General features: G+C 38.4%; 1 protein-coding gene across 17 annotated transcripts in view; it reads left to right on the plus strand.

The window, feature by feature from the left end:
• LOC140201702 (alpha-(1,6)-fucosyltransferase) overlaps window positions 1-13213 on the plus strand; it is an 889182-nt gene that overhangs the window by 739871 nt on the left and 136098 nt on the right. For all 17 annotated transcript variants that reach the window (XM_072266344.1, XM_072266353.1, XM_072266324.1 and 14 more), the window contains 2 exons: window positions 537-699; window positions 5013-5127. In XM_072266344.1, coding sequence (XP_072122445.1) covers window positions 537-699; window positions 5013-5127 — 278 coding nt within the window. The remainder of the gene's footprint in view (window positions 1-536; window positions 700-5012; window positions 5128-13213) is intronic.

Below are 13213 nucleotides of genomic sequence, written 5' to 3' on the forward strand. Positions count from 1 at the left end.
AACCTACAGCAACCTTCTACACTATCCACAACATGATCAACCTTAGTGTCATCTACAAACTTACGAACCCACTACTCCACTTTCTCATCCAAGTCATTTATCAACGTCACAAAAAGCAGAGTTTCCTGTGGAACCCTGCTAGACACTGATGTCCAGGCAGAATATGCTCCATTTCCTACCACAGTCTGCCTTCTTTGCACAAGCCAATTTTGAATCTACACAGTTGAGTTTCCCTGGATCCCATGCCTCCTGACTTTCTGAATAAGCCTACAATGGGGAGCCTAGCCAAACTCCCCACTAAAATTCGCATACACTATATCTACTGCTCTACCTCCATTGTATACTATTATCATATGCCAATAATAAATATTATTTGATTTAATTTAATGCAACTGGATCACAACTAGTTAAATATATTTTTTTTTAAATTCAGCTGATCGTATACCTCAAGTCAGACCTTTTATTTAAAGAGAATGAGCAAATGAAATAAATTGATTAGAATTTCTCAGCTCACTGTTGTATTACTTATGTGGCAGGTCCTGGGAAAAAACACGAGGAGCTAAGGCGTAAGATTGAAAATGGACTGAAAGAGCTTTGGTTCTTCGTGCAGAGTGAAGTCAAGAAAGTGAAAAAACTCGAAGGCGATGAAGCACAAAAGCAGGCAGATGTATTACTTGAGAACCTGGGTGACCAACACAGGTAAGGACTCCACACTCGTTACTGGTGTAAACATTTTGTTTCTGTTATGCTGGCGGCTTGTCAAAGCCACTAAAAGCCCTGTTAAGACAAAGGAAAACAGTGTTCATCCATCTCAATAAGATGTTACATTAGAAAAGTGGCAATTTCAGAGTGCTTTACACAATTTCAACCAATTACACATGCATAAATGTAAAAAAAAATCACTGCAGATTTTGACAGTGTTGAGAATCCTTTGCACTCCATTGTTCCACAATTCCCTGCAATGCAGATCCTTGTGCAATCCATCTCAGACCCTGAATTAGGATTGAGGGCCCATATCAGACTTAAAATTCTTCAAACAGCAACATAAAGTAAACAGACATTTATGAAGCAAAAATACCTTTTGGTTCACCTGCATCAGAAGACGAGTTTTCCAGATGGATTTGAGCTAGCAATTCAGTCCGTGTCCTGTGAATCTTTCCAATCTTTAGTGTTACAGTTTCTGATGTTCTGCGGAGCTTCATATTGATTACTATTTTGTAATTCACTGCAAGCAGGCCCTAAATCCCAGGTTTAAATGTGGTATTTCTTTCAATACTATTTCTGATAACTGATATCATTGTAAACTCTGAAAGCATGAGCTTGGTGGTCTGGACGTGTGAACAAATTATTCTTAGGATCTAACTTCTTTGTCAGCTAGGGCTTTGCTTTGTGCAGACAATTCTGTATGGCAATATTTTGTCAATTCACACACTTAGGGTTTGCTGATCTACTGTGAAATTCTCTTTTAGTGAGTTTGGTGTAGTATTGTAGATGAATCCTGAACTTAGTATGGAAAAAATACTCTTGCATAAACAATTATCCCTTTCTCTCCTTCTCCATAGATGAATCCTGAAGTTAATATGGAAAAAATACACTTGCATAAACAATTCCCCCCCTTCTCCCTCCCTCCACTCTGCTCCTCTCCCTCTCTTGCACTTTCTCTCTCCCACCCCCCTTCTCCCACCCCCCCCTTCTCCCACCCCCCCCCTTCTCCCACCCCAATTCTGCACTTTCTCTCTCCCTCTCTCCAATTTATCAACTCCTTCAGCTTACCCTGGCCTCATCCTGTTGGAGATATTCCTTTTATGCTATCCATTATATCCTTGCCCTTACTTGGACATTTTGTTTTCATTCTCTGTCATTGAACCTGTTTGATTCTGCCCTAACTGGGGCACTTCAGCTCGACTAAAGATCAATCCTGATTGTAGAGCATCTTCCTTGTGTGTGAAAGCCTTCTTATCATAATTGTTTTGTTGGTTGCAATTTGCAAAAATGGAATAATATTGTTTTCTAATGAAGAAGTTTAGAAAGAGTTTCGTATGATCAACAAGCTCCACAACCTGGGCCTCTGTGCCTCCATGTGCAACTGGATCCATGATTTCCTCATCAGCAGGCGACAGTCAGTGCAGGTTGGAAATAAAATCCCCTCGCTGCCAATAAACTTTTTTTTTGTTCTCTTTTTATACTACTTATTTAATTTAATCAGTTAATTATATATAATATATACAGAAAGTAATTTACAGTTTTTAAATTATGTATTGCAATATACTGCTGCTGTAAAACAACATATTTTCATGACTTATGACAGTGATATAAAACCTTTTTCTGACTTTGGTAAATTGAAGCTGTTGACCAGGGTGTGAATTGGAAAAACATTGCTTTACTGCATAGGGTCCCTTTCCTTTTCTTTTCCTGGAGGCATTGACATTTAACAAAAAACTCTTCCACACACCTAGCCAAATACATGAACCCTGGCAGTGAACATCAGCAAAGCACACAGCTGTATCCTCTTTCATTTCAACTCAGCAGACATAAGGGCCAGTGATTGAGACATAAGAGCCAAGACTATGCTTTAATTCCTCTTCAACATAAAGCAAGTATCTTTCCCATAAATACCCAGTTAGTTATATTTACTTATGATGTATTACCTTCGACTGATGCTCAAAATAAGGCTAAGTGCATTGTCAATAAACGGTTGTAAGATGCTTTTGTTTTCCATTCTACTTTGCATATTAGTTTACGTCAACTGGATTGATCAGCTTTTTCACCCATTGATCCAATCTGATAATTGCACTCTTAAATAAACTTAAAATTTCCTTCAGTTTTAAGAAATACTTGAAATATTTAGGACATTACCCCAGCTTTGAGTGGTGCAATCATGCAGAAAATCGTAAAAGTAAAAACTTTCCATCATGGAGAGCCATTGAACTAACTGCAGTACCATTTTATAATCTGGTTGCTACTAATTGAACTGTTCACTGCTTTATCTTGCTGCTTGTGACCTGCTGTGGCACAGCACCACTGTTCCAAGCTTCCATCTCCGACACCAGCATCCGCACTTCGGGAAAATACCCGAAAGCATCCAAATGAATGTGTGTCTCTTGTCAAGCCATGGGTCCACAGCAGTAATGCTCAGTCATGCATAAGGTGATAATTGAAGTGAAGCAGCTTGCCCAAAGGCTGGGAATGTTGAAATATGCCATTCGATTGGTTGTCCCCTTTGATTAAGCTGTTTTTCTTGAACTGTCCAACTGATGTCTGCAGTGGTACTCTTTGTATCTTTCTGTGGTTGGTATTTTGTGGAGTCTTTATTTTCAGTGCCTCAAAGTGGAAATGAAATTAACTAGATAACACTGAGATAGATGGTTACATCCTAAATAGTATTGATCTTTAATGGGAAGATTGGTGGACAATATCATCTGGGCTAAGTCCTGATTTCCTATGACATTCTTCAGTACCATTTGGGATATAACAAGTTATTAGGCACAGGGTTTAAACATATTCAGTACAGTGCAAAGGTCTCAGGTATATGTGTGTGTGTGTGTGTGTGTATATATATATATATATATATATATATATATATTATAGCCACACAGTACTGTAGTAACTTTATGTATTGCACTGTACTGCTGCCACAAAAAAAAAACAAATTTCATGATGTATGTGAGTGATAATAAATCTGCTTCTGATATGGACTGAGAGCTGAGAGTGGGAAGGGGCAGGATGATAGGGAATCACAGTTGGTAAAAAGGGAAGGGAGAGGGAAGGAAGCGGGATGTACCAGAGGGATATTCTGTAATGATCAATAAACCAGCTGTTTGGAATCAAGTTACCTTGCTCGGTGTCTCAAGGTTGGGTGTGTCTATGCCTGTGCCACTCCCCGCCCCGCACTCCTTCCGTGCCACCTATCACACAGCCATCCTGCAGCACTCCACGCTCACCATTCCCAATATCCTTGCTCCTGCCACAGTGACAAGTTCAGAAATGTGCAGGAGTGTTAGGCACCCTAGGTATGATATGTGCCAAAGACACAGCACTGTACATAATAGATTGAGAAATGAAATTGAGACTGAAGTGAAATTAATGGAATCACCTTAAAATGTCAACCATTATATAATCTAATTAATAGAAAAACATTGCAAGCAGGAGACTATTCAGAGATATAATGTGTTGCTACCAATTTTCCTGAAGGGCAAAGAGGTTATGCAGCTGTTCAATCTCCATGGAAGGTTGATCCCAACTCAGTTTTAATGTTAGCATTGCTGCTCATTACATTTTGCCAGCTTAACCTTCGATGGAAATATATAACACTTCCAGTTGGCTGCACAATTGAGTTTTATTTCCTTCCTTTTGACCCTGATTTCATTGTGCTGAGGTCAGTGGGTGCAGTTGCGCTATGTTGTAGCCTTGAAATGGGCACACTCTCTGTACCTGCCACGAGGGGTTTAATTGCGGTAAGAACCAAGCCTCACTATATGATCATAGGCATTAACTGATGATGAAGGACACATTTTGTTGCCCACTAGTTCAGTAATTTGGCTGATCTGTTAGCAGCCTAGCCAAACTCAGCTCAATCCGTGATGAGCCAAGTTGAAGCAAGGATCTTGCTGGTCTTCATAAAGTACTATGAAGTGAATTTAAGTGATTACTGAACTTTAGAGGTTGATCTGGATCCTCAAGACAATGCTAGATCAGACTTTTCTTCTTCCTTGACTCTGCTTGGATGCATGAAATGACAGGGGAAAGAGATTGTGCAGCAGAATCTTTGAAATGGTGGAGTTTCTTTCCCCCATTGGATTAGCCTAGTAGGTTTGGTGCAGCTTTTGTAACAAACTGCCATAGACCTATTCCTTTTCATCAAATTGAAATTTCTCCCAGGGAAAGAGAGAGAAAGAAGCAGGCCATTGATCTAATTTTTGTGATACCCATTCCCTTGATAGTGTTGTTTGTGAGCCATGAAATGGCAATTATGTTGCCTTTTGAATCTGATTTGTGTTCCCTTACATCTTTAGGTCCATTATGACAGATGTATACTACCTCAGTCAAACAGATGGGGCTGGTGAATGGAGAGAGAAGGAGGCCAAGGATCTGACAGAACTGGTTCAACGGAGAATAACATATCTGCAGGTACTGCTAATCTGAAGTAGTGTAGGCATGAAATCATAACATGAGCTGCCTTTTATGTCCGCTTACTGCAGATCAGCAAAGGCAAAAACTAGATCCCAAGCATGGACAATGTTCAGTTGGAGTTAAAATCAAAAGTAGGATTACTTCAATTTTATTATTCATTTTTTGAAACTGAGGAATCTTGTTGACACCATTCAGTTCTTTTATTGTCACTCATGAACTAAGTTCATTGGAGCAGAAGTGAGGTGCTACTGATACAGATATACAAATTCATTTATAGTCATATACACCAGGATGCAATGAAATTCATGGCTTGCCAAACAGAATTAAATAATGCGCAAAGTAATGATAAATGCAGTAATGAAGACAGTAACGATTGCAAAATAACAGAATGGCACTAAGATAGAACTGTGTATTTGACAAATAGCTATTTATCATTCCTGACTTTTCAAAAGCAATGTATTTTTTCCAGTTTTTTTTTCAACCGACTTGTACACAAATAAAAGTACACACCATCTGTGATTTCTGCTTCATTGCTCAGACAACTCTATTGTTCATAGATTCACCTTGTTAACTTTCAGCACCCTGGAGAGCATCGTGCAGAAGTCCAGCACTTTACAGTGTATTTGTCTACATGCCTAATGGCATACAAATCTTGCTGTCAGTATAAACACTAATGGCATGGACTGCTACTTAGAGTCATTACTATAGCAACTTCAAGCCATACGTAAATGCAAGGTTGATCACCAATACCTAATTGTTGCTGTTTGAGGGGCTGCTCCAACATTGATGTATTAGTGAAAGTTAACTCTTGGCATTGCAAGTGTGTTTATGTTTTAAACAGCAGGATAACTGTTAATTAGTGTTGAAGATCTTCCTTAGTACCCAAAAAAAAATGATTATTAGTGGTGTCGTATCACATTCTCTGAGCTGCTAATTGTTAGATATATAAATCAAATATTTTTGGTCTTTCCCTTGATACATTCTTTATTCTGCTCCCAGTGTTTCAGGTTCTTTCCATTGTTGGCCCTTGAGCATACCCTTTCTAACCTCCATTTCTTTCTTTCTGCTATCTCTGTCCATTTCCCCATTCTTTCTTCAGATAAGCTCAAGATGTGCATAATTAATGTCCCTGGTTTTGTCTCCATGCATCAATTAGTCCTTTTAGCAATTTGCCATCTAAAAATAATATGAAATTCCTCATGTCCAAAGGCATAGCAGATATTTCTAGGTTCATTCCCTCAACATATGTGCCAACATATTTCAGGGCTGACTTAAGTATTCTGGGAAAATTACTTCTTAAATGACAAAAATTCTCTTGAAATGCTTTTAAATAGTGCAGTGGAACAGTGGTAATGAAGTTGGATATGACATAATTTCACTTAGTGGAACATGTGTACCTGGTAATTGCCCCAGATATTGGCTCATTTATGTGAGAATTTGTGTATCATCTGTACATCTGTTCTACAGAGAGTTGTTACCAGAATATAGGTTCAAACAGTGAGGTGGCATATGATATTTAATACAAGACTGTTTTTTGATGCACAGTCGCCAGGATGACTCATTATCCCCAAAGTTCTGTCTCCTACTTCCCATCTTGGAGTCCAAACCTATTACTTGTATAAACCTTCCTTTTCACCTGAGAGTTTTCTCATTGCCACTGTTTTTGCTGGTGTCTAACTCAGCACTCAGTTTTCAATCGACAATAATCTGTTGCAACCATCTAAGCAGTTTCCACTTTGTGGATATCCAGTAATAGCCTCAAGTGCCATGGAATAGCAAGACCCATTTTCTGAAAAATATCTCATGATAGGGCTCATTGGTTTACTGATACTGTTGATGAGTAACTTGCACAGCCTGTGCTATTGCATGGGATTTTTATGTCTTAGAAATGAATTTCTGCAATTTTAACTATTGACTGTGATGGTTTGTATGGCTAAATTGCTTGTAATCTACTTGCATGGACTGTGAATTGCATCACTATAGGCCTGGTACTCTCTTTGAAGTCTTTGAAGTCCTGGTTCAGTGCATCACAGTGGCAATAATGAAGAAAATAATCCACTTTCTTCACAAAATGATTAATTCTTGTTGAAGACAGAAGGAGTTTGAATGAGTTTCCACACTTTTGTCCAAGTTTTGTATTTGGGCCTGTTGCTTCATATCAGTTCCTTGTCTTCATTTTGTTTTCAATTTCTGATTTTGAGCAGTGTTCCTTACTGGTCTGTCATGTGTCATCCAGTTGGCACGTTCCCTTCAGGTGCCTTGACAAGCCAATATCTTGTCAGTTTGAAGATTGATGTTGTAAGTTCTTGTTAAGTCATTCTGTGTGGTGATGGGCAAGCTGGACAATTCATGCCATTTCAAAGTGATTCAACAATGGCATTACAATTGCTCAGCTTCATTGATGCTTGAAGGTTGCTGGGAGTTTGACAGGAGCTATTTTGCTGGGGAATAGTAATGATGATGTTGGAGCTGTGTTTCATCACCTTGTTAAATGCTCAGCTGGCAAGCAGACCGGCCTCAGCAGTCAAAATGACATGTCAGTGGTATGCTGGATAATTAGTTAAAGGTCAGGTAGGAAAGCTTCTGCACAGCGCAAAAGACACAAAGGACTTTGACTGAATCTGTAAAGTTGCTAAGCGTAATGCAATTGAGCTGCACCATTGCTGGTTTCTGTTTTGTATAAGTGTACTTTTAAGTGAGGTTGAAATATTAATGCCAACAGCATCCCCATTATACAGGGTCTCGCAAGAAGAGTGAAAATGAGACCAGAAGCTGGAAGTACTTTAATAAAGTATACTTTTACAATGCTTCTATTTTAAGTTGTTCTTAAAGTTTAGTTAAATGAATTAGTGAAGAAATAAATTCATACTGATGTTTCTGAAATTATCACACGGTGTTCTGATTAATAATTATAAACTCAAAGGCAGCTTCACTCTCATGCACTGGCACAAAGCCCTGACATATTAAATAATGAACAAAAACTGTTGAGCTGATCTTGTATTAAATTTTATTGCTATTAAATTCTGAACCTTTAATGGTCAGTGTAGCTCAATAGTGCTTTGATTCAGCGCCACTCCAGACACTGAAGCATATAAATTAAGACTGATGCTTCAGAGCTATACTGAAGAAATGACGTTGCTCAGCTGACCTGTTAAACTGATGTCCCCATCTATATAATTAATTGAAAGTGACAGATTGCACAAGGCTAAAGTCAAAAAGTTCTCTCAGTGATTTTGATAATTTATCCCTTAACTAGCACAACTAAAAACAAATGAACTGAGCATTTGCTCATGAGCCCATAACTTTTTCCCCAAAATGTATGTTATCCATAAAATTTGCAATTGTACAATATGCATTCATCAATCATTATCCTCTGTGTTAATATGTTTGCTCACAATAGTATACAGATATTCCATCAGCAGCAAGTATGAGAGGTTATTTACAGTGGTACAAATATCATCCCTCACCAGTTGGTCAGTGTGCAGTGCTTACTGAAAGATCAGCAAGTTTAAGCTCTCTGAACCATCTTCTAGGCACTTCCTGCAGCAGTCAATGTTTGTGTCTGTGTGCATCCCTAGGAACAACCCATAGATCACAGGGATCTGTGTTACACGTCAATTTGGGATGAATCTCTATGAAGACCGCTGCATTCAGTAGTTTCAGTGGTTCCAATTAATATCAGAGAAATGTATACAATATACATCCTGAAATTCTTGTTCTTTGCAGATGTCCACATAAACAGGAGTGGCCCTAAAATGAGTGAGAGTGAAAACGTTAGAACCCCAAAGGACCCCACCACACCTACTATCCCCTCCCACATACACATAGCAGCAAAGGAACCCACCCCCGCCCCCATTTACTTCAGCAAAAAAAAGCATCAGCACCCTCCATCCACCAAGCAAGCAATAGCAAGGCTCCCAATAAAGACCATGATCTGCAGTACAACAAAAACTGATCGTTCACTCCGACAATTCGACATACCATAGTCTCTCTCTCCCTCCTCCCCCCTCCCCCCAATAAAGGGACAGAGAGGCGTCACCCTTTCACAGTGAGAGGGGAGACATAACAAAACAGCTCATTGATTTGCAATGATGAAGTCTGCCATGTTGCTTTTTTCCTCCCCAAGTTCTACAACTCAAGTATCGATAACAAACTCTTCCCCAATGAAGGGAAACAGAAAGGGGGATGGAAGGGAAGAGGGGGAGAGAGAGAGGGAGGGAGGGAAAGGAGAGAGAAAGGCATGTTGAAATATTGAGATTCACCATGTACAGAGCCCCAGACAACTGATCAACTGTTTCTGATGTTCCGTATTCTCCCGTGACGCTTCAGTCAGCCCACCAGCATAGAGTCAGCCTGTCCACAGGGCCATGAAGCCTTGGAACCCCGAAGGCGTGCTCTTTTAGGCCGAATCCTTGGGATTTTGAAAAGTGGCTGCTTGTGAGCCCCCCAGGAGTGTGTCCCTCCACCGCAAAGAACTGAAGTCTGAGTGTCTGTCCAGGTCAGAGTCTCTGACAGAACCCATCCACCCTGAAGAGGAAAAAGAGAGACTGCAGAAGTAGAAATTAAGCGGTTTCCGCAGATGAGCTCGAAAGAGTCGCTGTTAAGCGCCATCCCCTTCAAGTCTTCCTTGAGAAATATACAACCCAGTAGGAGACAGATGATGGCTACTTCCCCACTGCAGGCACCTTGGCAGCAGTGTGATTTGTATTAAGGCTATGACTGAGCGTGAGGGTCTGATGAATAGGGCTCTTCTCATCTGCTTATGGGACTATGCATACTGCACACAGCTGGCTACCATATTACCCTACTTTGCAATATTTTGAATGCAATTAGTTGACTGTGAAGTACTTTGAGGCTGCTAATGGAAGCTATGGTAATTGCAAGATTATTCATGTCTTTTCTTCTGCTTACATCATAGTGTAGAAAATTTCTTGTTAAAATCCCAATCCTTTTAAAAGCATCATTGGATTTTTCCAGTGCTTTAAATGCTGCAACACAGATTAAACATTCAAGATACAGTGGGTAAATCAATAAAAAGTCTAAAGCATATTTCAGTGAAGCCTATCATTGTAGACTATATTTCTATTTGTACAAGTGAACTTTAAAGTATAATCAAGATTGAAATCATGACCAAATTTAAGTTGATGTCACTGATCAATTTAGTAGTAATATTTGAGACTGAAGTCAATAGATTTTTGCTTGTTTAGCTTATCAAGAGATATATTGATCAAAGATGGATAAATAGGTTGCAGTACAGATCAGCTGCAATTTAATCAAATTGAATTGAGGATCAGGCCTTAGGAATTCACTTTTCACTGTAAAATAGCGCAATATTCAGTCATTCCATGATTAAACTAGGCTTCATCTATCTGAGAAAGAAATGTCCTTTTGTGCAGTGTTTCTTATCAATAGACGGCAAAAGCATAAATTTCTGTATAGCATCATGCATCTAGCAAGGTGCTGTAATGTGCACAAGTATCTGAGAAGTATTCTGAAACTGCAAATTCTTGCAAGGGTGGTACTTACAATCCTGAATTAAACTTCAATATTAGAAGAATTATTGCTGATATTGTAATTTTGAACAGACCAAGTTATTTCACAGATGAGACATAAACGATATGTCTGACTCTGAAGTACACGATCTACGTTATTAAATATTTATAAACTATTTCCAATGAGGTCACAAAAATGTTTAATGACAATAGTATTAGTTGTTCGAGTTCCTTTTAAAATACTGAATTACACTGTAGGGTAGGCTTATTATAACATGGTGTTTGTCAAATATACCAATGAGAATTGAACAGAAATGTTATTCCATCAAGTTTTAAGACCTGGATCTTTGTGAATTAATTAACTGAGGTTTACTCACAAGTAAAGCTGAAGTCTTAGCTCTTATTTTACATTTAATGTTTTATACTCATCCTATGCTTAATTTTATTAACAGTGAAAGAAGAAGCAGCGTCTTGAAGGTTAGACTTATACATTGCTGATTCGTAGTGCAACTCACGCTAAGGCAAAGCATCAGAGCAGGAAATGGTCAGGGACAGTCAGACTGGACACAGTCTCACCCAACTAAGTGAGAAGAAGACAGCCAGTTCTCTCAAGGTGAGGAACAGGTGCTGAGAGGAAAGGTGTTGGCACACTAATCAATTTTCTTCTGAAATTAGAAGTAAAAGACACACAGGTCATGTGAGTTTTATGTGTGAATAATGAGAATAAAATTAAGGTCATTCCTATAGCCTATGGAGACTAGATAAGGATGTTTTTTGAGAAGAAAAGGCATGTGTTATCAGAGGAACATGATCCCAAACTGAGCTGTATGTGATGCACTGATGATAGCTCAGAGAAGTTCCCCTTAGGAAATGGTACAAAGGATTGAATAAAGAAAATGGTTGCTTGTGCCTTGTCAGAGGGACAGAACGAGCCAAGATGAAGAACAATCATTTTAACAGTTACATTTTGGTGCCATTAGTTCAAAATTAACTGACAAGCTGATAAATGTTGCACAGGAAAGTTTACTGTGGATGTGGCTACGCTTGTCACATGCGGAAAGGGAAAAGACTGTGTTAAAATTGAGAACCATGTAATAATCTATAAAGAGATAAAATGGAATGAACTCTTCACTTCATCCAAATTGAGGCTTATAGTCTCTTGGAAAAAGATCTACAGTACTTCAGCTGAAAGCTTTTGGCAGAAAAAAATTACAATAAACAATGTTTTGCGTACTGAATTTTACAGCCAACCATCATATATTTAGAAGAAATGCAAGTATTTAATGTGAAACTGATGAAGTGCAAACTAATTAATGCTCTATGATACCAAAGAAGATCTTCATGATTTTAGATGTTATGGCATATTTTGTGCTTTCTCATAAATTTTTGCAAGGGACTCAGCTACTAAGGAATTCTTTAAGTGGCCATAGGGATACATAAATTCACACTATGGAAAGAGTAAAATGTGAGTTGTAAGGACTGAAAATTTCTGTCCTAGTTTATGAAATAAGGGTACAAATTATCCAGGTGCTATTCTCCAATCTATAAATACCATGAGTAAAGGAAATACTAGATTACAAGCAAGTGCAGGTGTTTGTTTTTCACATATTAGCTACTGACAAACAAATTGCCAAAACTTGCAATTATCCATAAAATGCCTACAAATGTACTAGTACACATATTATTATAATTTTAGCATGAATTTAAAATGTGAATAAATTTGTAATTTCTACATTGAATGTATCAATCATGTTGCTTCCTGTGGTAATATCATTGAAAGTTTATAATCAGCTTGCATTTAGAAAAAATATCTACCTCAAAAAAAAAAGCTCCTGTTTCAAAATTTAAACCTGTACCTTTATCTGTAGCAATTATTTTATTTTTAAGTGGCATCTAGTTTGTACCTCTCTAGCAAAGGAGCAAGGCATAGTTTAATCTGGAGTGCTCAAAATTATTCCTCACAGGCAGACTTCTTTAATGCCATGGTCTTGTCCTAATTATGCAAATGAATAAGTATCGTGGTTCAGATATGATCCCTTGCCAACTCCTTGTGAACATTGCCATGTTTGTGAATTTTCTCCAGTTTGCTTCCTATGCTGATCTGCTAAAACTAGCATTACCCGGAAAATTGTCAGAATATGCTGCTTTTAACATGGTGTGGCTCAGATTACTTCAGTCACATTACTATTGAATGAATGATATAAGATGGGCATTTGTGAGCTGCCAAAACTCACTCCAAATCCAGATTTTGGTCCCTATCCTGACTGAAAGAAAATGTGCAGAGTATTTATTGAAAAGTGAACAAGACTCCTCGCACAATTTGGTAAGGATAAATTTGTGTAACAATCAGCAAAAGACAGCAGGCTAAATTGGATAGGTTTCTGGCAGGAATTTTCATGCATCTTTGCTGGAGCTATTTATATTCGCTCTCAGTTGCTGTTGATGCTTGAAGAATTTTAAGAATGTCTTTGAGTACCACTTGGTGTGAGCCGTGTTGTCCCTTTTGAACTAAGTTAACTTAAGAGAACTTAACAGTGGTATCTTTAGGCTGATGAGTCTGGCTTTCCAAACAACCTGCCACTCATTGCACT

The sequence above is a fragment of the Mobula birostris genome, chromosome 1, assembly GCF_030028105.1.
Source record: "Mobula birostris isolate sMobBir1 chromosome 1, sMobBir1.hap1, whole genome shotgun sequence".
In the NCBI taxonomy this organism is placed as follows: domain Eukaryota; kingdom Metazoa; phylum Chordata; class Chondrichthyes; order Myliobatiformes; family Myliobatidae; genus Mobula; species Mobula birostris.